General features: G+C 31.9%; 2 protein-coding genes across 2 annotated transcripts in view; both read left to right on the top strand.

Annotated features, from left to right (window-relative positions):
• The window catches only part of LOC128998707 (dopamine receptor 2), a 221577-nt gene that overhangs the window by 121979 nt on the left and 71779 nt on the right, over positions 1 to 27819 (top strand). The gene's annotated exons all lie outside the window — the stretch shown is intronic.
• On the top strand, positions 21271 to 21939 carry LOC128998189 (uncharacterized). Its single transcript, XM_054424207.1, has one exon. The coding sequence runs from the start codon at positions 21271 to 21273 to the stop codon at positions 21937 to 21939; it is 669 nt and encodes a 222-aa protein (XP_054280182.1).

Below are 27819 nucleotides of genomic sequence, written 5' to 3'. Positions count from 1 at the left end.
AAATAAGAGAACCTTACATGCAATACACACACCTTTTCATACAAACATATTTTATATTTTCCCATTAAAAGGGTTTACAATTGCTTTGAATGATGTAAAAAAACTAAATTTACTCTTTGTTTTTTTAACCAAATTTCATTTTGAGGTCACAACGAAGTGAAAGCATAATTGAAAGAAAACAAAGGTGTCAAGCAGTATTTGCTATTAATCACAATTTAAATCTAACCTTAATTAAAAATATTTCAACCTCCAATACTACCTATCATGACAACTCACATATAGGGGTTGTCGGGTTTAGCTTTAATTATACATTAGAATCAGAAAAGTAATATTTTTTCACAACTGAACAAACCTTTACACACAGACTTTCAAGCGGTTTACTGGAATGCTCACAGAAAAGACTTTTCCAACTTAAGAGAATTGCGGAATGTTTTTGGACTTTGACTGGACCTTAAAAGCCAGTCCTTTGCCTTTGTAGGGCTTTACTTGTTAGAAAGTAAATTGTTTGTAAATCATCCTGGTTGTAAACTAATTGAATAATCTACTTTTACGTACCCTAATGAATATCCGTTACTTCATTTTAACTTGATATTTTCTCGATTTCCTAGCAAAAGAAAAATATATAAAAGTTTAGACATAAAAGCATAATGGCTGTTTTAACTACGTTATAGTTACAGTTTAATATTCATAGTTATCAATATATTACAGACGCTTTGAGCAAAACTTTGATGAAGCCTCGTACATGTTTATTTTAAGCAAGACAACTGTATGTGTGATTTTATAACAGCAGTATATGTCATCTCTAGGACCCAAGAATACTAGAAAAGACACGGTATGGATCATAAACATCAACAAATGACGTTTGTGATCCGAAAGTAAACAAAAACATATGTTAATTAATGCTATCAGTATAGGGGTTTTGTTTACTTTCGGTCCAAAAACGTCATTTGTTTGTGTTTATGACTCATTCAGGGTCTTTTCTAATATTCGTGCTAGGACCCAAAGTGGCTTTTTCGACACGAGCACAAGTTTAAAGACAAAGGCAAACCGAGTTTGGAAAATAGGTGAGGTTGAAAAGTAACTTCTGGCCCATGAGATGAACAAAATTTTACGTCAAATTGTGCGATTTAGGCTAACCAAATCACAAAACGATAATTTCGACGTGTTTATAAATTCATCCTCAAAATTATTTCTGACTTGTTTGCCTTGTTGACGAAGTGTAACCGTTATACTATGATCCAAAACGTATTACTAAAAAAAATAAAATAAAAGGTATATGTACAAGTTATCGATAAAGAGGAGATACAATGTGATGCGATATAAAATACTAAAACATTTGTACTATTCCGGACTGATTTCCACGAAAAAATCGGCGGACCAACTTTGGGGTAAGAATATATAGAGGTCTGACTAACTCATTTGTCATACGGAGTAAAAGAAATTTCGATTTGAATTTTTTAACATTTCAAATCAGAATTTTAAACCCCTTATTGAAAACATCCTTTTTCAGCTTAAACACAACGTTTCTTTACTGTCCCTGTGGCTCAAGTAAAATTGACTAACAAATGAAAGTTTTTGCTACAGAAATTTTTATGTTCTTTATGTTGTATCAAAAGATCTGATCAGAAATATTTATGATTATCGATACAATTCTAGTACAATGATTAATTGGTCTATTAATTGGTCGCGTGTATATTATAAACGAAAAATTTTAGTTTGTTTTTCAATCATAAAAAAAACTCATTACCACCTAAGTACTAGTTTTACAAAAGGGTTTGTGAGTGGAACAAAAATAAATAAGTCATATAAAAATCCAATCTAGTTTATTAATTACTTTCATTTACAGGAATTCAGTAACGAAGTTTATTTTGGTTACACATTCTTTAGAATTTTCGTAAATTAACGTTTAATCATTCTCAGTAATGGTTCTAAAAAAGGACAACAAATTTCAGTGTAATATTATATTAATTAAGAAAACAAATACCTTATACCAAAACTACTTGCTTATCATCAATATTCGCTAGATAATACGAGATCATATTAAATATAATTCGACTTTGATTATTACTGCTAAAATAGATCATACAGACACTCATTGATGTGGGTAGATGGATTTATTAGCCTAAATGAGCATGATCATATGTAGGTGTGTGTTGATTAAACTAACTAATTCAGCTAAATTTGTTAAATTTCAGTATAGTGAAAATTACATTTGACATTATTTACTTTAAATCAAATTCCTGAACTGAAATCACAGATATTCTAGACGCTTAAGTTTTATAAATAATGAGACTGCAATTCAATCTTTATATCACTGGACACTTAAGTCTTATTTTAAACGGAAATAACTCTTCCATCAGGAGCGTTTACCGCATATTGAAGATTTCATGTTGCATTTTATAAAAGTTCTATAAAATATTCATAATGTTTAAGGAAAAATCTGGCATAAAGTTGCCCTGGATAACCACTTTATCAACATGATTCGGTATACGTTATTCCCAGAAAGGAAAGATGCAACTCAATAATAAGTCAATAAGTCATTTATTAGGCCAGATCAACATATACATGCATTAGCCAAGTCAAATTAATCTTAATTGATAAAACATATTGATTATCTTACAGTGAAAACAACTAAAGTACTTACAAGCAACCACTCAATTAAGTTAACTCAAGTTAACTCAACAAGTGCCAACAAGTAAAAGTGTACCAGTTTTCACGGACGCTGTATACTTCCTTATCTAACAGGATGGACTTTAACTCCCTTCTAAATTTACCCACATCCTGTTCAGCCTGTAATGGGAAAGGGAGGTTATTGAAGAGTTTCACAGCATTGTAGTAAAAGTGCCTCTGGAAAAATGCAGTTGAATGACGGGGAATGGCAAGGTTTAAAGTGTTCCGGAATACTCCTTGAATACAATCATTGACTAAGTCAATGATACAATTTAATTTTTTAAAGTATTCGCATTTTTACCTATTGAAAAACTCTTTAGTATTTCAAGAGATGAGAGTTTGATTAAAATGTTTTTATAAATCTTACTTCTTGTAAAGATTAAGGTGATTTCTAAAGAAATTAAGAACAAGTTGAAATAAATAGACCTAGATATCGAATGATATTCACGCTGCAAATCTATAAAACATCATTTGCTGAAATTCGGTACACCGATTCTTTGGACATTAAATAGGAAAACCAAGTAGTTTTTATTCTGATCGGGCTTTCGGGCTCCGCCCCAGTGGCTCTGGAGTTTCCCATGTTAACCTTATGATTTTTCATATTTAAAAGGAATTAATGAATCTTAACAGGTGTTTCAATTAAACAAGTCGGTTCTGTTCTATGATGTTCAATAGCATGAAAGTTACAAGGATTACCAACAGGGTGCAGCAATATTATTTTTTTTAAATTTATGACAACAGCTAATTTGCAACCAAACGGTGAGTGAGCGTAGCGAACGAACTTCAACCTGGAGGCGAGTTAGCGTAGCGAACGAGCTCCAACCTTAAGGTGAGTGAGCGTAGCGAACGAACTTCAACCAGGACGTGATTGAGCCATGCGAACGAGCTAACTTATGAATTTAAACGGGGCAAAACCCAAGGGTACAGCTAGTCTTATAATAAATACAATGAATCCTAGCAATAAATACTTTACTACGTAACACCCTGTATGAAGAAGAATCTTATATAAGCCAGAATACGTAATTATGAATCCAATGTTTAGCTAGAATATTTTCTGGATACAATCGAAGTCAACTGTGAGTTTTTTAATTTTAAATTTAAATATTCAACAAAGGTAGATATTTTATTGAATTTCATAACAATTGAAGTGTAAGCTAAGTCTTGAAATAACCAAACACACGTTTATTTCATTTTTAATGCTCATAAAAATGAAGAAGTAAACGCTGTATTTAATCTTATTACATCGAAACTGATATAGTATGACAAAAGTGAAGTAATGCGAGTCACAAAGTATCCAATAAATAGTTTATGATTAAGTGAATTTAACTGAATAATCGTATTGTTATATATTAAATTGAGTTTTACTGAGAATTATATTTTTGTCCTTACGTTACTTTTGAATTTGTGAAATATATTCCGTAAAATAAAACTAATTAATATACACTCGTGCATCTCCATTCACTTGGCTTTAAATACCAACCTTCGTATGGTCGTCATTTCAATTTAATGTATTGTGTTTTGATCATTTGATTTTTGAGGTTGGTATTTATCTTATTCTTTTGTGGTGCATTTATTATCTAATTATATGAACCTATAGCCGATGGCAGTGATATAGTAATTGGTGTAACATAAAGTAATATTTTTAGTGATTTGTTTAACCTAAAAAAAAACCCTTTTCGATGTTTGAGATCAATGTTCGTGATTGTTGTTTACGTTAGTTAGTGCCAATACGTAGAATCATTATTTAGGTTTTGTTTTCCAAATGTATTTTTAAAGCTTTAACAAGGTAAAAAAATCGTATTTAAATTTAGTTTTACTTACAGTTAAAGTTGAATTTTACTTTCAAAATTTAGAATAAAATTTTTCACTATTTTGATCAAATTTTCTCAAAAAGAATTGAAATAAAAAATAATAGTTTAACATCATACAGTTAGGAGGATATATGGTTCCTTGTAATTGTATACATAAAAAAATTAAAACTGAAATATACTTATCAGTTATTTTGGCATGAACTGAAAATGGTAGTAAAAACATTGAACAAGCAACATTTTTATGAATTCCGCTTTAAGTACTTGAACCAACATGTTTGGTGGGTATGTCAAGTGGTAGCTTACTATTCAGTAGCCCCTGACAAAAGAAGTAATCAAGCTGCAAGTAGGCCTGTGACACACCCCTTACCACAACCCTACATCCCCTAGTTGTATCTCTGTGCAACCTCAAATATTTGACACAGATACCTCATTCACGTTGGCTACAGATGGAATTTACATGTGGATATCAAAATCACTCTATAAAAGATAATCAGAAAATTGGTTTTCTGTTTTTAAATTGTCTTTGCAAAACATACATATCTTTCTTTAAATTGTATGACTTGATTTTCTAATGCAAATTAACTTTCAATTGAAAAAATTGGTTTTAGTTGGTTCGATTTCAAAGGGATGGAATGAAATTTTACAACGTTGAATGATCCATTATTTTTGTCATCTTAGACTTCTATTAGGATCAGGTGGTTTCTATATACTGCATTTTGTATCTTTTGTAAAATAAGTTTTGTTATTATTTACAGAAAAGTACAAATATTATACTTTAGTAAACTTTTCATTTAAGAAACCAGATTTAAGAGTCCTTGGAGGCTAGCGGTCATCTTAGATGATTTCAAACAGCTCCTGAAGAGTTAATTATCATACAAAAATTGTAGTAAACTATGAGATTATACATTTTCTTTGTTGTTTTATTGATTTCCAAGGTTCGTGGAAGCCAACGGCCATCTTCGGTTTGCCCATCACAAGAACAATGTTAATTGCATTATTTACAAACAACCGCCAATGAATTATTTACCATCTTAAAATATTTTGTTCAGATACCAAAGTGATTGTAATTTTAATATCTAGTAAACTGTGGGATTAGAAATTTTCGTTGCAATTTTTTAATTATTTTATGAGTTAGAACGTCTAGGCTCCAAGGACTCAGTGTTTAGCTATAACACAGTATGGATACTACTGGTAAAAATCTGTGTTTCATACAACAGATCAAATTTTTAAACTGAGAGAACATATATACATAAATACTGATTAAAAAAGGCTATAAACAAGTTTAAGTAGTTGATTTTCAACTAATAACATCAAGCAAATTCTACTGCTTTTAGTATTTCGTTTGTTAAACCAACAAGTAGAAACGTTATGTTCCATCCAACAATTAATTTTAATTTTTTAGTTCAATTAAATTTAATAAATTATTTACATACCTCGTATTGCAGATCAAATATAGTGTTTTTATACACTAAATATGTTTCGCCGAATCCAAATTACGAGTCCAATTTGGATATAATGTTTCTGTAAACCACTTGAAAATTCCATATTCAAGTGGTTTACAGAAACCTAACCAAATTGGGCTCGTAAAATTGTATTCTTACATTAAAACACAAAATTGTATACACTGTAACAAGTTAACGAAAAAACATTAAACAGTTAGGCCTACAAAACTAAACCCGACCCCGTAAAAAGAAGAAGAAAGTAAAACTATGTAGACTCCTCTGGTATCAGCGGTACAAAGGTCGATTTGCTTATGTCCATAGCTATAAGAGATGATTGTAAATATTGCATGGGATCCGAAATTAAATTATTCATCGAGAATATGTTGTTGAATCTCTTCTCCAATGTAGCTAGTATATCTCTTAAACTGTTCCAGGGAATCTAGTCTGTTTTCTTTGTTAAATATACAGACATTGGATTGAAAGCTTAATTGTTGGGTGAAAAATGTACTTTCTACTTGTTGGTTTAACAAACAAAATACTAAAAGCAAGATTGTGCTTTATGTTGTTAGTTGAAAATCTATTACTATTTCAGCTTTTTATGTTTTTTAATACCTATTTATGTATGTATGTCCAAAAAGTTTGATAAATTCTATATTTTGCATTTTATTAGTTTATACGCCTTATAACTTCATTCAAGAACAGATTTCTCTCTCATATCACCAAGAAGTTGATTGATTTAATGATACTTTATACTGGATGTATGTAATAAGATTATTTGAGTAAACGATCTTTTATTTTGATCCTTTTTGAATGAAAAGTTAACAAAGCAGGTTACAATTCATTGTGGTGCATATTTTAACTGTAATATTTAGTATTTAATTGTGAGCTTATAATTATCGCCCTCTTAAGAAGAATAATTATAGGCAGCAGTGATACCTGTAAGGCCCGATATACAGTTTTCGGGTTAAATACACTATAGATGGATTTTTTAGACTTTTATCATAAAACCCTTTAGATCTTAGATCTTAGATCTTAGTGACTGAGCCAATTTACTCTACCTACAAATGTCATAATAAAGTAATGGACATTCTATTAATATTTTTTTCAATGTAGTAGTTATGTTATACATGCACTGAAATGCAATTCAAAACTTAATGAAATCCTCTCTACATTATCTTTAGTGATTGATAAGCAAAAGAAAACAATACTGTAAAATAAAACATAATAAAAATTTAGTCTATCTCAACTCAATACACGTTACATTGACTTACTTTTTGGCTGGTTGGCCCTACTATTTGCGAAGTGACATATTCTACACGTATTTATACATTATCTATACATACCTTAAGGATAACATTGTAAACATAAAACATCAAAAGTGAATCGTTAAATATTAAAACGTTAAAAAATTAACAGGAAATGCAATTAAATTAAACTGATTCCCCATTTCATTTGTTCTGGATCCTGGTCATATTACAGTTTGCTTTCATGTGCTTCATAGAAATTTGTTTTATAATATGTGACACAAAACAAACCTGCCTGTCGAAGCTATAATCCACTTTACGTTATCTAATATATGCTACCAAGTTAAACGTAAATTTACCCTGTTTTAAAGAATATATACAATAAATAAAAAGCAATAACCAGCAAGGCCGAGCTGTTTGAGAGTGGAGTTCCAAAAGCTATTCAGCTTCAAAACGTGTAATTTACCCAACAAAGTCCTCGGGGTGTCCCGAAATAGGTCTTTTACAAACACTGAGTATCAGAGGCCAAGTACTTGGTCAGTAGGGCCATCGGGTGCTCTTTACAATTTAAGTTGCAGCCAATTTTGGATCTTATTGCACCTAAAGCTTTTGAATGAATGTTATACTGAATAAATTTAGCGTACCTAAAATGTCTAAATACAATTTATTGCCGAACATATTTAATTTACAAATAGAAATGGAACGGTATATGCATTTTAATTGTCTGACAAATGGATTTACTTGTTTAATTGTAAATATATTACTTGGTTTTGGTATTTTCGCTGTTATAAAAATTGATTTTGACACGAAAACCCAAAACTAACTGTAAGCTAATAAAACAATATTTAACTTTTACAAACGGCTATATGATTTACTTGTTACTAATACATATTTATTATTAATGAATGCATTCAGTAAATACTCCCTTTTCCGTACTCACAAAGGAGTGTATCGAGTTTTGAGAAAGATTATTCATACTTTATGGTAAGCTAGTTACGAAAACCCCTAACAAAATATTGATAGAACAAATAAAAAAGATAAAGGCCTTAATATATATCTATACATATGTAAAGCATAGAAAGATGTAAATTATTTTAGAATGAATTAAACATATCAATGTGCTAGCTATGTTACTTTTTATCTGTTATATTTTAAATCTCGTGTGTTTATAAATCAATTATTTAATGTGCATAAATAGAAAAGATGATTAATGATCCCTAAAATTTCAAAAATTTGTTTGATTTATCTTTTTTTTATTAACTTCTAACCAGAATCTTACTAGAATTGACAATTTTTCAATAAAGGTGCAAAATTGACAACACTGTTTTTTGGTTAAATTATTAAATTAAATTAAAATAATAACTAAATTTGGCATGCATTTCTAGAATTGACCATGTTTAGAATTGACCATGGATACCACATGTTTAGATGTACAGTTTTAAGCAAGGCAATATGTGATCCGATTAGTAGGTATATTTCAGAACTTGTGAACTGAAACCAAACTGAGAACAGATCCATATTTAAGCAAGTTTCACATAAACTCTCTAAGTTTGTCTAGTGCTGAAGTAGTTTTACCTTATTCATGTGAGTGCAGCAAAATTTATATTATACGTTTCAAATCCCTTATCAGTTGGTTAGTTTTAAATATTTATTCTACTTGCCTTGCTGAACCTAATTGTAATAGAATGATCTAAATTGAATCTTTTAGTCACATAGTTTAAATTTTTCATTAACATATTGTATCTTTAATTAACTTGTCCCATTCTAAAGAAATATTATTAAATCAGAATATTAATGAGTTTAGGACATTTTTAGGGCTTATGAAGTTTACAGATTTAATTAATCTAACAAATATTATTGCACACTAAGTTTAATGATAAAAGTAAGAACTAAACTGATTAAAAGAACAGCTCCAATTATAAAGGTTAAATATAATGTATAAGGGCGATTCATTTTAATTGATACAGTTCAAAGTATCATGGAGATATAAATTGCAATGTTTTTTAGAATAATTTAGAAATCCTGCAGCTGAAATTACGACAGAACCTTTCAAACGGTATCTTAATGTCAGTACATATTGGGGTGAAGAGCATGTATTGTGATATTCAGAGATGTTATATGCATAAATAGTTACAAATAATCAGCCAGCCTACTGTAAGCGAATTTCCCATATAATAACCTATTACTGTAGAACTCATGGTAAGACCTGGATCCGGGACCGATTTACTTATATATATATATATATATATATATTTATATATATATATATATATATATGTGTGTGTGTGTGTGTGTGTCCGTTAGCACGATAACACGAGCAAAAATGATCCGATTTTGTTGAAATTTGACATTAACGTGTAAACCTACATTTATTCAAACGAGTTCGCGAACCAGCATGATCGGACTATGGGAACGGGGGTTATAAGGGAGCTTTTTAAGGGGGAAAATGGTGTTTACCTTTTTTTGACCCTATAAACATAAAATTTAGCAATTTCTTTTAAAACATTTTTAAAGAACTTAAAAAACAAATAGCTTAGTATGTTGAAGTGTAATTATGCGCAGAATAGTTAAAGAGAAAATTAAAAAAAATGTAATTTTAAAATTGTTATATTATTATTATGGAGAATAATTAAACTGTTGTAGTTTGCCTGTTTATGAATATATATTGATTACATTTTTAAAATGCATTTATTTTATACTAAACTATTACCATTTCTCAATAAAAACACTTGATTGCCTTCCTCGTTGCAGCAAACCTAAGTACTCATTAAACTAATACTTTTTAGATAGGGAATAAATGTGATATTATTAAGGGGATATTTTATTGTAAATATCCAATCAGGTGAATCGAAATTCTCTTGGTATGCAGGTTTGCTGTGGCGAGGAGATTTTGCCTCTCATGTATCTAAATAGAAATAAAATCATGGTATCCATGCACGAACGTGTGAAACAGTATTCGAACTAATTGCGTTCCAAATACGTCAGTCAGAGAGGTCCGTATTGTGCATGACAAATTAATATTACTTTGGTAAATCAAAGAGCACACCTACAATGAGAGCAGTTTGAATGCAATGCGACGCTACGGTAGTTAATGGCGAACTGTTTACGAGTTTATAGGTTAATGAGTTTTCGAGTTTTTAGTCAAAGGTACTGGTATTCTCGATGTGAGTTGAAATGACCACTCTTTGTTACACTATGCAGTTCATTGTGAATTTTACCTTTGGCACTCTTCATTGGCAAATTCATATACAGTACCCTGACTATTGAATATAGCTTTTACAACTATCAATAGGAAAACCTACTGCTAAAGAGAATTAGCAGTCGAGTAAATAGTTTTTAGCGAATTTCCCAAGCTATTACCGTAGTCTTATACCGAGTACCGTAGTCTTATACCGTAGTCTTTCCATGAGTACATGGTAAGACCTGGACTCGAGACCGATTTACTTTCCGTTTTGAGGTCCCTAGAGGCCAAAAACACCATCCTTTCAAGTTCATATATATATATATATTATATATATATATATTGTATATGTATATGTTTGTCCGTTAACGCGATAACTGCTCTAACAAAAATGATCAGATTTTTATGAAATTTGGTAGGAACGTGTAAACCTACGTATATTCGAACTAGTTCGTGAAACAGCATGGGGGGTTTTATGGGGTAAAATTTTGTTTTTGCCATTTTTGACTCTGAAAACATAAAATTTAACAATTTCTTTCCAGACTGTTTTTTAGAGCTTAAAAAAATGATTTTGTATATTGAAGCGTTGTTATATGCCTAACGGTTACGAAGAAGATACAAAAAATTAAATTTAAAATTCATATTTTATTTTTATGGGAAAAATAAACTATTGTAGTTTGCTTGTTTATGGGCAAATTTTAATAAAATTTGGCAACTTTGTTTATTTCATACTAAGCTATCAACATATCAATAAAAACACACCTCAATGCCTTCCTTGTAGCAGCAAACCTAGGTACTCATTAAAATGAATGCTATTTAAATAGTTAATAAATCTGACAATTTTCAGGGAATATTTTAGTAGAAATCCAGCCAGGTAAATGATATATTCGCTTAGTCTGCAGGTTCGCTGCGGCGGGGGTATTTTTTAAATACCTGTGAGTAAAAAAAACTACCGTGTTCAATAGTCTAAAGAATAATGATTTCTTTTGTATCTAAAACAAATGGTATAAGACGTGTGTACTTTCTAGGGGTGAAAGCTAGTCTAAAGAGTGTGGGCCTTCAGTCCCCAAGGTTTTGGGTTAAAATTAAACCAATAGCTAATCGATTTAAATACTTTTAACATTTCTGAATATAATATAATCCCCCCTGAACCTAGAGCTGGTCTGAAATAACGTGGAAACAATTCCGGACTAAAACGTAAAGTAATGAAATAAATAGGGATATTTAACATAAAAAAGAAGAAATTAAAAAAAAACATCTGAATAAGAAAATATATTTGAATAAAACCTGTTTTCCTATCGTTTCCTACATATATTGAACCAAATATTTAATTTAATGCAATAAAGGTGGCACATCGGATGGGGCTGAAATCACATCATATTGTTTGCTACCGATATTGGGCCAAATATTTAATTTAATACAATAAAACGTCAAACATCGGATGATGCTGAAATCCCAAAGTACCAAACTACCTGAAAAATCTACCAAAGTTAAATAATAAAGTAATTGGGTGATTTATTTATATTAAATATAAATAATTTTATATTTAATATAATTTAATTTTTAACATAGTACTTGTTATAAACTGAATTCGATGGCTTAAGCTATTTAAATATTAGCCTTAGACCTATTGATGTTAGAGCCTGTTTGAATATTTAATTTATTTAACATTAATTGAGTCCCCAAATTTTATGAGGCATATCATCGAAAAATACTTTTCAGTTATCTTTTAAGTGTAATTAACCCCCCCCCCCCCAAGTACAAATAAGTGATATTATATTTATATTTATTTGCTTTTTATTATTTGAAGTGGTTAGACCACATGTATGTAATATTTCTAAAGGAAAACAGAGTTAGTAATCTTTAATATTCCATAAAACTAAAATCAATTCTATTTATAATAATTTGCAAGTCTAATGAGATTAAAAGTAACCTCAAGTTATACATTTTAAACAATTTAAAATATAAAATAATTGTGTTCAATTTTACTCATATTTTGTAAATTGGTTATACATTGTTCATGCGTATGATCAGCTAAAATATCACCATTTGCTGAACCACTTTAAAACATCACACATTAAAAACAGATTTATCACATTTTATACCCACCATCACGCCAAAATTCACTCATTTTACAGATTAAAATTAAAATTTCATCAAGACCAGTTACGTGACTGCTTTGGATGAATAAATTCTGCCACACCAGACTTGGATAAGTGAATCATATTTTAATGAAGAAGATGGTTGTTTCCTTGATGGTAGCCCTGGGCAGGGCATTACATCATTAACCACTTACACAAATTGGGAAAATATTTTGCTCAGATTTCTCTACCAACACATAAAAAATGAATTACTATATGTGAATATTTTGTTGTGACGTTAGTTAATTTTATATTACTACTTTTATATAAGTTTCGTATAACGACTCAAGTATGAAAAACGTTATTTTTAAAACTGGTGTTTACACCAATTGTTTGTGTTTATTAATTTGGTGGTAATAAACCATTTATTCTAGATTTAAAGATGCAAAAGTGTCGTATACCAGCTAATGTCGAAAATCGAGCTTATTTCTGAAAAAAGTAGTTTTGTACTCTTACTCACTACAATATTTTCAGTTGGGTTCTTGTATTTTTATATAATCCAAATTTTTAAAGCCACAGGAAATCTCTTCACTCGAATAAAACATATGTCTATACAAGTCTGTGTGCTTTAAAATCCTTTATGTTCATATTTATACACCAATGAGATTTGATATGATAATAGATCCTAAAAAACACTAAGCTAAGCTAGGTACCTCGCTGTAAGTGTTCCTAAAACACACTTTAATGTTCATCTCAAAAGATCTAATCCTGAAGTAAATAAATTAAATAATAAAGGAAAATTACTTGAATGCTATTGGTGTAAGATACATCTTCAATAATCAGAAATAAATAGAGACAAATTTAAATTGTATTGTTTAAAAATTAAACTTAGAACTTAGAACGTAACCCCTACTTTAATTAGGTGAGTGGGCTAATAAACTTGTTATACAGTACAAACATTTTAGATATTGTTGACGATGATCAATTAGATATTCTACGGATGCTTTCACTACTAAAGTAAGTCAATAAGTCAATAAGTCATTTATTAGGCCAGATCAACATGTACATGCATTAGCTAAGTCAACTCAATCTTAATTGATAAAACTATGATTATCTTACAGTTAGTGAAAACAACTAAAGTACTTACAAGCAGCAACTCAATTAAGTTAATTCAACAAGTGCCCACAAGTAAAGTCTACCAGTTTTCACGGACGCTGTATACTGCCTTATCTAACAGGATGGACTTTAACTCCCTTCTAAATTTACCCACATCCTGTTCAGCCTGTAATGGGAAAGGGAGGTTATTGAAGAGTTTCACAGCATTGTAGTGAAAGTGCCTCAGGAAAAATGCAGTTGAATGACGGGGAATGGCAAGGTTTGAGGTGTTCCGGAAAGAATATCTGTGGTTGACTGGAGTGGTGAAAGAGGATATGTTTTTCTTGGCGAATGACAACGTTTCCAGAATATAGATGGATGGAAAGGTAAGGATTCTGAATGATCTGAATATTTCTTTGCAGGAGTGACGTTTTGGAAGGGAGAACACAATACGGATCGCCTTCCTCTGGAGTCTGAACAAAAACAGTGTTCTTTGGGTTTCACAACCCCATACAGGAATGGCGTATGTCAGATAGGGATAGATGAGCCCGTAGTATGCAGACAGGAGAACATCTGAGTTGGCTGTTTGTCGGAGCATTCGAAGCATGAAAATACCTACCGAAACCCTTTTTACTACGTGCTCAATGTGTTGATGAAATCTGAGATTTTCATCAAGGAGTACTCCAAGGAACTTCACATTTTGGGAGGGACAGATTATGGTTTCGTCTAACATTACATTTAGAAGACTGTGATTTTTCTGGGATCGTCTTTTAGAAATTTGAAATTGTAGAAGTTGGGTTTTCTCAGGATTTAGGGATAGATAATTCTCCTCGCACCATTCAAGAAGACAGTTTGATTCGATGAAAGCGATTTGTTCTAACACCTCCATACTGGGATTGGAGATAGTGAGGGAGGTGTCGTCGGCAAATAAGCATATATTTGCCTTCTTCACACTAGATGGTAGGTTGTTTATGAAAATGAGGAAGAGGATTGGTCCCAGGATGGAACCCTGGGGCACCCCCCTGCTAACTAAAGCTTCTGAGGAATAAATATTTTTCAAGCACCCCTTTGCATCTACAGTAGGGATCGTGACTGACTGTCTTCTCCCCTCCAGGTATGAGGAGAACCAGTGAAGAGCAGTGCCCCTAATCCCAATTTCATTCATTTTACTTAAAAGTAGCCCATGGTCAACCATATCAAAGGCCTTCGTGAGGTCGAAGAAAATTCCCACCGCAAACTGATTAGAATCCAAGTCTTTGACAACTCTATTTATTAGACTGAGTATGGCACTAGTGGTGGATCTGTTCCTGACAAACCCATGCTGGCCCTCAAACACTATTTCATAGGTTTCAAGGAAACTCCACAATCTTTCCAGAACTGCCTTTTCAAACACTTTGGAGAAAGTCGAAATGAGACTTATAGGCCTGTAATTCTTGCAGCACAATTTATCCCCAGATTTCAGGATGGGCTTTACAATTGTCTGATTAAGTTTGGATGGAAAGTGGCCTTCAACAAAGGAACTATTGAGTGTGTGACATAATGGTGCTACAATCATATCCGATATTGATTTGAGCAGTTTAGGAGGGATTTCGTCAACTCCAGCTGATTTTTTGTTTTTCAGTCCACTTATTATGCTTTTTATTTCCTCATTTGTGACAGGGCTCATGAAAAACGAAGATATTATTTGTCTGCTTGGGTGACCAAGTGCATTATTTGTTTGTCTTTGGCAGTTGGAATTACCTACTTCAACAAAGTATTTGTTGAAACTCTCGCAGACCTCTTCAGGATTCGAAAGTATGTCACCCTTGCTGTTCTGGAGGCAAATGCTTTCTGGTTCTCTCTTTTGATGAGGCCTACTTGCATTTATAACTTTCCAAACTCCCTTAGTTTTATTATCTGCTTTTTCAATTGTCTCTAGTATCGACAAAAAAAAATCAGATCTCAAGTAAAAAATCATTCTACTGTAAACAGTGAAATAATCAACCGACTTTCTTTTAGTAATTAGATATAACCAGTATTATGTATAGCTTAAATTTCACCTCATACTCACAAAAGTTAAGTACTAACTAAGCCTTAGGAATTTGTAAGCCTAAATAATTTAGCTGAAACGAAAATCTCTGCCTGAATTGAAAATCATCACCGTATTTGGGTGCAATCAAAATAGAATTTAATTACTTTTCAAATATTTTACTTTTTTATCTTTGTTTGAGAATTTTATTGAATCATTACCTAAGGGGATATATTGTTCTCGTCAGCGTGGTAAAAGTAAAATTCCCTCGAGAAAAGCTGTTTTCGGGTAGTGATTCCGAGGATGGGCAGAGAGGGGGAAAAGGGGGAGGGTGGGCTTGTACCGTAATTGGTAACGAGGTTAAATTAAAAACAATTTTAAAAACACCTCACTTTTAGCATAAAACTTACGAATGTACCAAGACAATAGTACAGATATGAAGCAAAAATACAAAGAAATAAGGCAGATATGCTAATTTCAAATTTTTATTTATTTATTTATTCTCTCAACGGTAACACCATTTTTACATTGGAATATACATTAAATAGGATTAATCACTTTATAAACATAGCATAATTGGTAATAAATATGAGCAATAATAAGAATAAATTAGAAAGCAGACATGAAATGCAAAAGACATAACCAGTATAAAGACAAACAAAAATACATTAATAATAGGCTGAATCAATTCAAGTGTACTTTTCAAGTGTAATTTTGTAAATATGTATAGTAAAAATTAAATGAGATTTAGGGTTATTGATTTAATTACAGTAAAGATGGGTTAAAACAAAATTTTAGATATGAAATGTGTCATGTTATTATTATAATACTGTTTATAGGTATCATTAGACTTACACGTAGTAAGAACAGAATTAAACATCCAAGATATGTAAACTTGTTTTGTAAAGGTCCAAAAAAAATATATATAATTGTTATGAACCATCCATTCCTAGCTGGACATCCTCACAACGATTCATTTTTTAACAATTTCAGAATACTTTCTTAAACATGTTCAAGTCTATAAAACTGTCGAATCAAAAACATCCGACGGCCGTTACTGTCGTAAGCTTACAGCTTACTTTAATCGTTAAACGTTAAGAACGAAAGGAATTCAAATAAGATTTTACGTAGCTACAAAATCATTGCCAGAAAATAATTTTGTGGAATTAATAAAAAAGAATGGAAAAAACCTTTTGGGTAGTTCAAGAGCTCACTTTTAAATCTTGCTAGTTCAATTTTGAGCTGGACCATATGATACGGGCTGATGATACCTTTTATCACTTAGACCATTAAGTAATTTTATCTAACAAAAGTTTGACGTAAGGTAGTGACAAAACCAGAGTTTTGACAGTTCCCCTTCAAAAATAAATAAATATATGTCACTACATGAAATACATGAAAACCCTTTACATTGATTAATATACAATAATAAACAAGGCATGATGTGAAAATCCTACAAATATTCAACAACAATAACGTACAAATACAAATGAGTAAAAATAACAGCAAGAAGTGTGTGGATGTAATACCATTACAGAGATGTTGATCTTACAATTTTGATTTGAGCATGCAACAAATAATATTACAACAAATAAATATATCAAATTTTCAACAAAAATATAAATAATTTAATTTTCGTACATCTAATATATTTTGTATACATTATTAAATGGAGCGTTATTTAACTTAAATCAGTGTGTTTCTTGTTGGATGATGTACATTGTGCGATACTTATTTTGTAGAAAATTACAACAAAAAAGGACATAAACTAGTTATACACAGGAATCGAAAAAAAATTATTTTAATATTTTGAACCACTTCAATAAGTTAAATCAGTATGTGATTTGTGATGGAAAATTAAAGTTTTTGGTTGAAACGACACTTGTTCAGCCCGGTTTTTCGCGCCGGTTCTAATCATAGTAATGAGAGAGGGCGGCCAATGTAAGATCCTCTAGGGAAGCTTCCCCTCGACTCATCCCCCTTCCCCCTTTGCTCCTTTTGCTTAAAAACTTATTTTTCATCGCGTCAGACGATATACTTTAAGACATTTCTTTGACGGCCGGGCCGGATTAATTTTGACACGAGTTTTAGAAAAGAAATCTGCTACATTCACAGTTATTTTCTGTTCTGTAACTATTCTCTCCGCTTTAATGAAAATTGTATTTTATAATCAAAATTTTGTAATATTTATTTCGTATATTTTAAAAGTGGTATAATGTTAAGTGTTTTAATCAAACTAGGTAACTGAGTGGATCTGGTGCTTGCCTAGTAGCCAGAAGGTTGCCAGTTCAATCCTGAGAGATCACAAACTGTATTTTAAAGGTTCAAAACTTGACTTAGTTATTGACCTTGACCATAAGGCTTATTATTTGTTATTTTACCTAGAAACTAGCTGGTCTTTAGCAGGAACAAAGCTTATTATATACTACTCATCGCCCACTCATCTTAAAAAAACACTTTTTGAATGCCAGCGTATTAGAAATCTCTAATCTGTCTTAATAAGTCTCTAATCTACATCAGCAGGTTGTTTGCAACCGTGCAGTATCTAAAAATAAATTCATACTGATTTTAAAACATCGAATATTACTTCGATTAATTGTTTATTTCACAAGAATAGAGATACCGTCAAGAGGCAAATCAGGTTATTGTTATCATAGAGATCAAGAGCCTACCTCACCAAGTTATTCTCCTTTCTTGTTTCTCGGTTGCTCGGTTCATTATGACATTATATCCTTCTACGGCCTTGTTACAGCTTTTATTTTTAAATGTTAAGTCTCCTTTTACAATATGTCTTAGAAATACTTGGACAGAAATGTTTAGATATCACAATATTGAATGAACAATATCATATGTATATTTATGTGTTATGTGTCTGGTTATATTAAAATGCTTGAAATATCAGGCATTGATAAAACATTGTTTTAAGTTTAATCCCTTGGTGTAAGAGAACTGCCATGGATACAACATTTGAAGTTCAAAATGTATATAGGGATATTCAGGACAAGAACTATGGAATGTGCCTTCAATGGTTTACTTAAATTTTACTTTGATATGAAGTTTCCCTTGTCATGTCATGTTACTTAATAATCATGATTTTCACATTTTGAAATTATCTACATTTTATGGTTAAGGAAAAAAGTCATAAAAGTAGTCCTTACTATTCTGATTTTTTAACAACAGTTCAAAATTGACTAACTGAAACAATAGAGATCCTTCCGAACACTTCTTTTTATCTTATTCATTATTTTATTTTAGATTTGACTAATTAAGTGAACACTCTTACGAATCCAATCATTTTTAAAACGGCTTCAACATTTACATATAATTTATAAACAATTTTGTCCATATTAAAAATTATTCGTTAATACATTTTAACCTGATTTGAACCTCTAATATCTTGAACTGAGACATTTCTAAGAAATAATCACTGTTTGATGAAAAACAATCATGTTGATGCATTTGTAGTATAAACACTATTTTAGTTTGCAATTTGAAGTACACTGCTCAAACAAATCCCTTCGGTAACGATAGACTGGTTGATGTAATGGTGTCTTATCTTTACGACGGCTTATCGTCGTCGTAGTTTTAGGATTTACGATACGATGTCATCGTAATTCTCCTCCGGAAACAAATCTTCGATGAGAGAGTCGTAAGCTGAAAACTCATTGGTTGTATATACACAAAATAGTCCCTATGATGAATCAAAGAAGGTAATTTATTTCAAACTAACAACAGTTTTACCCTACTAAAAAACGAGGTAAGATTATAGAAGAAATATGCTGTTTTTACACATATTGTATAAAACAGTTGCACACACTCTGATTATGAATACGGAATTCAATTTTACCCTTTCAGGTAATAACATTATCTCTGTTAAATTATCTGCAATGATTTATGTGCCAGGATAAATTCATAGCTTTATTGCGATTGTACAGATTCGATGTAAATTGTAAGTGTTGAAATGTTTCAATTCAATTAATTTATTTCCACGGTAACACCATTTGACAAAAAGGTACAGTAAGTAAGCTATCAAACTAAAATTATTAACAACAAATAAAGGCTATGACTGAATAAATTACAATAACAATAACAAGACATCTCAAGTTATTAAAAATAAACATATCTCTTCCAGATAAATCATGTTCAAAACCATAGAGGAGTAACATTGGACTTGGTCTTCCATTCTGATAGTGAAGTGCAAGTTATCAGGGCCAACGATTGGTTGATTAAACCTGAAATTCATCACCCTCCTCTGTCCCTTACTCTTGAGTGCTATATGCCTTCTACTTGTGACAACAGCTACAGCGGCTACAACTTGGGGAAATGTGACCTCCCCGCTGCTTTTATAGCCCTTCAGGAAGCAGATATGGGATTTATTCACCAGCCGATCTCAACTGATGAAAAGTTTGATCTTTTGGAAAGTTCCTTAGAGAAAATCGTCAAAAATGCAAGTCCGATGAAGAAATTTGGTATCTCACGCTTCCCTAGGTGGTTTAATGATGACCTAAAAAAATGCATTATTGAAAAGAAAGCTGCGCACGCACGTTTCAAGAGAAGTTTCAATCTTGTCCATTATTATGAATTCTCAAGGCTGAGAGATAATTGTAGGTCGCTGTCTCGTGAATGCCACATTCGATATTTATCCAATGTTCAATCAAACATATCTTCTAATCCACGAGCTTTCTGGGGACTAGTTAAGGCTCAAAGAAATACTCCTGACATGCCGTCTAGTCTGCATTTGGATGACGAAGTAGCCAGTGACACAACAAGCATATGTCAGCTGTTTTCCAGTTATTTCAACTCGGTCTACTCTCCATCGTCACGAGTTTCACCTAGCTTTAGCTATCCCGTCTTCGATTCTCTCTGTGTCATAACAACCTCAACTGAAGAAGTTCTCAGCAAGCTTAAGAATCTGGACACTACAAAGGGAGCTGGAATTGACAATATACCGCCATCTATGCTTCATCACTGCCGATCTCTCTTAGCTGAACCCCTCACAGTGTTGTTCAACGAATCACTTAACAAAGGAATCTTCCCTAGCTCTTTAAAGTCGGGCTTTATCATTCCTTTACATAAAGCAAATGATCCCAGCGACATACGGAACTACCGTCCAATCACTATTCTGCCGGCAATTGGCAAAGTCTTTGAAAGTATCGTGGTAGATAGACTGAATCCTTTTCTATCCAAAATAATCCATCATTCCCAACATGGCTTTATGAAAGGCAAGTCTACTGTCTCCAATCTCCTGCTCTTTCAAGAATATGTCTTGTCTGCCTTTCGCAAGAACTACCAAGTTGATGCAGCCTACATTGATATGGCAAAAGCCTTCGACAAGGTCGACCATACAATTCTTGTGTCTAAGTTGCTGGGCTACGGAGTGGCTGAACCTCTTTTGTCATGGATTTCTAGTTATCTTCAAAAACGTTCTCTTGTCGTGAGGATTGGTTCTACCACTTCCACTCAGTTCTCACCTTCTTCAGGAGTTCCACAAGGTTCTTTGCTGGGACCTTGCCTCTTCAATGTTTTTGTCAATGACCTACTAGACAATTTAACTGTAAAGAAAGGCCTTACAATTTGCTGACGACCTGAAGATTTTCACTACTGTGTCTACACCAGAAGACTCTCAAGAAATTCAAAATAGCCTTTCTGAAATTGAGGATTGGTGTGTCAGGAATAACATGTCTGTAAATCCCAGTAAGTGCTCTTGTATAACCTATCACCGCATAAAATCCCCAGTCATGTACGTATACTCCATTTCTGGTACATCCATTCCACGGTCCCAGTGTATAAAAGACCTAGGCGTTATTTTTTCCAGCGACATGGGATTTTCTGGGCATATAGATCACATCAGTAACAAAGCAAACAAGATGCTTGGTTTCATAGCAAGATTCTCCAGAGGCATCGACAACCCTTCTGCTCTTCGCTCTCTGTATTGTTCCCTTGTGAGACAGCTAGTGGAATATGCAAGTCCCGTGTGGTCGCCTTACACTGTTGGCAATAGGACGAGACTGGAGGCTCTACAAAGGCGTTTTCTTCGTTTGGTTGGTGTCCGGCTGGGTTTTGCCTATCTTGATGTGCCTGTGGAGGAACTGTCCAGCAATCTGAACTTGTCACCTCTTGCCCTGCGACGTGACGTGGCTGATGTTATTCTTCTCTGGAAGATAGTCAATGGTCACATGAACTGTCCAGATCTCCTAGCTGAAATCGACCTCAGAGTGCCTACAAACACAAGATCTCGAGATCTGCTGGGTCGAAGATACCACTCAACCAACTTCGACTTCAACAGTCCTTTCGCAAGGTTTACTCGCCTGGGAAATCGAGTTGCGTCTGGGTGTGACCTGTTTTTCGATGGACTTCAGCAGGTTCGTCGGCAGGCCTCCTCTCTTCTTCTTTCTGGGAAAGACTAGTAATTAATTTATTGTTGTTTGTTAATCTTTATTTTCTGTTGTTGCTATGTTAGAGTATTTATTGTTGTTTGTTAATCTTATTTTTTTGTTGTTGTTACGCTTTGGATATTTATAACCTGTTATATCTTTGTTAACTTATATTTATCATCAAATTTTGCTTACCTATTTTGTTGTATTCAACCATCATGTTTATCTTTGTAAATTGGCTGCTGCCGTTGGAAATAAAATAAATAAATAAATAAATAAATAAATAAATAAGAAAAACAAATCAACAATGAAGATAGAAACCATGATAATTGTTTTGTGAAACAATAACAAAACAACACTTAAATACACGGTCCCATAAGCAGGACTTAACATGACAAAAAATATCTAAATACTAAAATGAGAAAAATCAATCAGCTGATCGAAGGTTGAACACAGAGCCGTTAACATAATGTGAGCATTCATTGGAGTTCAATCAATATGATTAATGCTTTACTTCAAAACTTCAGGTGACTACGGGGCGTAGCTCGAAAGTATTCCAAGGTCATATGAAAAATACAGTAGCTAAGCGGTCACCCAAAAGAACAATTTCATGAACAAAACCCATGATTTATTCAAATATTTTAATATGTATTGCAATTTTATCAAATCAATGTTGGTTGTTTTGGCGATACGAAAACCAGTAGGATAAGTATAAAACCTATCTTTAATTCCACAAACAGTTTTAATAACCTTCTTCCTTCCCTAAAGACCAAAGAGGATTTAAATAAATATCAGAAAAGCTTATAAGATTTTTGCTGGATCCGGCCTTCTGCAACGTTCATAAGTTTCTTTTCCCTAGAACTGGTACTGTAAATACAGTACCTTTGTTGATAGTTTTAATGTACATAAAATATGTTTTAGTTCATATAAATATTTCATTATGTTTTTGACGTAGCTAAAGTTATTTTTTAATTTCGCTGAGACTACTTTTGACTTAAACAATTACCTCCTGAATTACCTCCCTCCACGTCCATGACCACCTCTTGCTAGATAGACAGAGTCAAAAACTATTTATAATAAGCATATAAACATATTTAAAAATTTATTTCAAACGATTTGATTTGATTTGATTTACATTTTTGCAGTTTTGGCATTTTCATCATATTCATTTCTCTTACTCAATAAAGTTAAGAATTTATAAGCGAAGAACTGCAGTTTCCAGCGCAAAATTCAGAGCCCAAAGAAATATAATATCACTGGAGAAAATCCACACCTAGAACCAAAGAATGGTCTTCATCATAACCACAGCCGCTATAATGATATAATCTCCCGTTACATCATCTTAAATTAAAGAAGATATCGAGTTTCTTAAATTACAGATTTTAATCAATTCATGGAACTGGGGCTGTATCTTTGACTTTTCTTTGCCCTGAAAATCTTTCCAGTTTCCAAGAACTTCTGTGGTCCTCATCACTGAAGATAAAACATGATCTGAAGAGGGCTAAGAATTATGTTAATTCGATGTTCAAAAACATTTAAATAATGTTATCAATCCTTTGATTTATATATTCTAAGAAAATAACAAGGAGGTATTAAAGCACTTTAAACACTCTTTTAAACTCATTTTTGGAAACGAATCTTAAATATTTAAACAATTAATAATTATTATTACTTTTAATGCTTCTAAGAAAGTCTCAATAATGATCGCCTTATTTTATTCGGAAGTGAAAAAAATTTGTTTTTAAATTTTTACTAAAACAAAATGAATTTGCATACATTAAATGAACATAATTAAAAAAAAAACGTATTACAGCTAAAGCTATCTTGAAACAACAGCTCGATTTTAGAGCTTATTAATCTGATTATATTGTTGAATAAATGGACCCTGTATGCAAATGTAAAATGTGATAATCATTTAAATCTCATTGATCTTTACTTCTATTATGATTCCGCTTATAATACGATAATATAACTAGTAATCCATTATTTCCCCTCATTACACATCTTTGTTGTGGCAAGTAAGTTTTAGGCTACACTATATATTATTAAAAAGTTAGAAATAAATTTACAGACAAAATACTGGCGTACCAGTAAAAATATCCAAATACATGTACAATAAATGTAAATTTTTATTCCATGTTTTTTTATTTAAGTCGAGACACAGCGACACAGGGGTGAATAAGTATGTGCCGCGTTCTTGACGTGTTTTGCATTCCTTCTTCTGATTCTCATGTAAAAAAACCGTCCTTAGTAAAAAAAACTTGTTAACACTTTGATGCAAATACTCATTGTAAATATCTTGTCAAGTGTAGTTCTCATAATTTATAATAATTGATATAAAATATTGAATAAACTTGACATTTCAACAAACTTTGGTTGAAATCACAAAAACATATGTCAAATAACATATATTTACACTATACTGTTTACTCACAAGTTGGTAAATACAAGTAAAATGAGATAAGTGATGATCGATTTCTATTGGACATTCCAATCATCATTAGACCCAATAGGCGAATGTCAAGAATCAAAATGGTGTCCCTAATATATACTATCGTAGCCAAATACTATTAAATTTACTATTAGAAGGATTTTGTGTGATTTATGTGTGTATAAGGTCAAACAATGTGTAGAACATATTAAGTAGGATAATGGATATATTGTGATGAAAACTGTATGACGTTGCTATACATGTATTTATAATGTTGATGGCAATAAATGGATTTGATTTGATTCTATCCAGTTTTTTTGTATTTTGTTAAATGCAAGGATGCAGTTTGACAAATTGAATACAAATATTATTCTATTTGTTAGATATAAATACAAACGTTAATTGTAGAAAAATTTATTTCTTCCAACAGTCACAATTTCATAATTCACAGTATGCTCAAAAACAGTATGATTATATATGATATGTAATATCTTTCTATAAACTACTATTACTATCGTATAATTTATGAGTATTATGTACCGAAGAATGCAAAATAATATATAAATAATCGGCTAATTTACAAATAATACGCAAAACTAATACGTTCAACGATCCCTCCTGATTCTTCGTGGTATCTAAAATGCCTCAAGGCCACCGTAAAGATAAGACACAAGTTAGAGGCTATTACATTGTCGTAACTTTGGTTTAATGTGCTACCCCATTTGGAGGGTGTTGCTCAAAATGTTGAACATATCAGGGGGTAAATATGAGTAGGTCTCACCCTATGTGGGTAAATGTGAGTAGGTCTCACCCTATGTTATTTTATACCATGAAGTTTCGCTGTACCGCTGTAAAGTTGATTATATAAGTGAATTATTTGCAAAGAACGGCATTACTAGTAAAATCAATGTAGGGAAAAATTGAAGCTTTACATTAAAAGGGCTTGTCATTCATATTAAGTGAAAATAGCTGGTTTTTATTTTACCTCACCGTTGTGGAGTTTTATTGAGACGTTCTCATACTCTCTTTATTCCTAGCTAGACCATTGATACCCTAGGTGGTTTTTGGCCTCGTCAACTAAATGCACACTTCTTTTGATCCTCGACACTTTTTTACATAATTCTCATCTTCCTAATATTCTACAGTTGTTGATATCTACCTATACTTTAGTTGTTTTTTTATGTTAAGTACATTTTATTAAAATCAATTTTCTGAGCTGTTTCCATCCTTGAGTAATTATTGTTGTTTGTTAATCTTTATTTTTTGTTGTTGTCATGTTTTGGATATTTATAACTCGTTATATCTTTGAAAACTTATTATTTATTATCAAATTTTTGTATACCTATTTTGTTACTTTATGTAGATTTTTCATCCGATTGTATTAATTGTAATTTTCCGCTGTATTCTACCATCTATGCTTGTCTTTGTAAATTGGCTGCTGCCGTTGGAAATAAATAAATAAATATTGTTGGATACCTATTTATTTGTTTTATTTTATATATTACATGCACGGCTAACGCCATTTTACAAGAGAGTTGAGTTGACATTGATAAAATTAAATGTGACTTAAAGTGAAATAGTTATAGTGTGATCAATAATTAAATATTATAACAAATATGAAATAATAATAAATAATATGAAATATAATTGAAATGAAATGAAATGAAATGAAATGAAATGAATTTATTTTCCTTTAAGCACTGTACAAAATGCAATGGGCATCGTCAACAAAAAATACAATTGTCAATATATACAATCATTATGCAAAAACTTAACCTAAGAAAAACCAAGCAAACACAGCACGCAAAAAAGGCTTATATACTCACATTTGCTCGAATGTCAGGTAGCTCAAGAATCTGACTCTTTGAAAAGAAAAAGTACAGAAACAAATACAGTTTGCATCTTAACAAAGCACACCATGCAGACAAAACCATGCAGCTAACTACAAACCCAAATAAATAAAAAGCAAACTGCAAACATCACTCAAGTCTTAAAAAAGCTACTTACAATATTACTTGGGATTTTATAAAACTCCTGGACTGAGAACAATTATATGAAATACGATAACAACACAGTTTTGATGAATAAATATACATGAATAACTTAAACTATGAAACATTCTCAAAATTATTAATTATTTAATAAGGTCAAATTATGTTGTTTTACATGTGAAATAAAAAGCTCTATCTTATAGTTTGTTTCTGGCATAGGGTAATCGATTTGCTCTACTATGTTTTGTAGAACTAATTGTAAGCTAGTATCAGGTGTAACTACAAGCCTACTGATACTATTGTTAACCTCTGGTAGTAAAGTATATTATTATAGTATATTAGTTAACTATTATTGGTGAGTCGATGACTCAGACGGTAGCATTACTGACCAGATCCTGGCACCTACCACTAGTTGTTTTCAGTACCCTCCTACGTTGTACTGTACCGGCTCACCCCTTGCTTTGCTGGATACGTTCCACGCACAGGCTTCAATGGCCGAACTCCTACTCTATCCTGAACTCCTGCATCAATCTTTGCATGTTTCCAAACTTTCTATTTATTGCATTGTTATTTATTTTTGTTAATATAGTCTATCCTGTTGTTATTGTTATATCTTGTACTTGTACAGAGTTTATTATATTGTTATTTTTCTGCATGTTTTATCTGTTTTCTTGAAGTTTGTTCTGCCTCTTTACTGAAGTTTCACTCGGCTACTGCTTTGCATCATTGTATTGTTCCTACACTGGTTTTGTTTTTCGAATACTGTATCTCGTTTTGTCAACTTGCTCAGATAGTTTGTTATTTATAGTTGTTACTTATAGTTTGTTATTCATAGTTAGTTATTTATAGTTTGTTATTTATAGTTGTTATTTATCTTTTTATGTCTTGTTTTGAAGTTTTGTTTTCCAGTTTTTTTTTTCACTTCTCTTGTACTGACATGTGATTTTTTTTCTGCTTCTGATGTAAGATTATTGTATTTACATGTAAAAATGGTGCATCCGTTAATAAATAAATAAATAAATAAATAAATAAATAAATGGCCTATGTGGACGGACAAATGCAAGGTAAAACAGGCCGTCAACCTCTTAATACGAGTTCATAGCTACCCTGGTACAATAGTATTGTAATGGAAGGGGCAAATAATTGTTAACAGGAAGTGTTTGGCAATGTTGTGTGAGTAGGCTGGCAGTGTTGTTAAAAACAACAAGTTGTGCTGATATACTGAAGGTTGTTGCTTTAAGTAGGCCAGTGCATTTGATCAGGGGGCCAGTTTTGTATAGTGGTGAGTGTGGTGCACCGGAGGACAGGGTCCTGCTGGGGGAGCTGGAGACCAGGATCATGGGGTTTTTCAAAATTGGGGTTTAGAGTATTTTCCATATTGGGGTTGCAGTTTCTAATTAAATAATTTATACAGATCAAGCTTACTCTACCAATGCGATTGTTACTGAGCTTTGTGTTCTTTATTCTGTTTTGTTGCTAGTTGGGTTTTGT

Source organism: Macrosteles quadrilineatus, unplaced genomic scaffold, assembly GCF_028750875.1.
Source record: "Macrosteles quadrilineatus isolate MER2022 unplaced genomic scaffold, UCM_ALF_1.0 Scaffold_7__1_contigs__length_78375512, whole genome shotgun sequence".
NCBI classification, from domain to species: Eukaryota; Metazoa; Arthropoda; class Insecta; order Hemiptera; family Cicadellidae; genus Macrosteles; species Macrosteles quadrilineatus.
Note: the sequence above shows the minus strand (reverse complement) of the source record. Positions and strands in the feature narration are given on the sequence as shown.

What these genes read in the sequence shown, in the direction of transcription:
- LOC128998189 (XM_054424207.1), top strand. Translation starts at nt 21,271, where the DNA reads ATGTACGTATACTCCATTTCTGGTACATCCATTCCACGGTCCCAGTGT.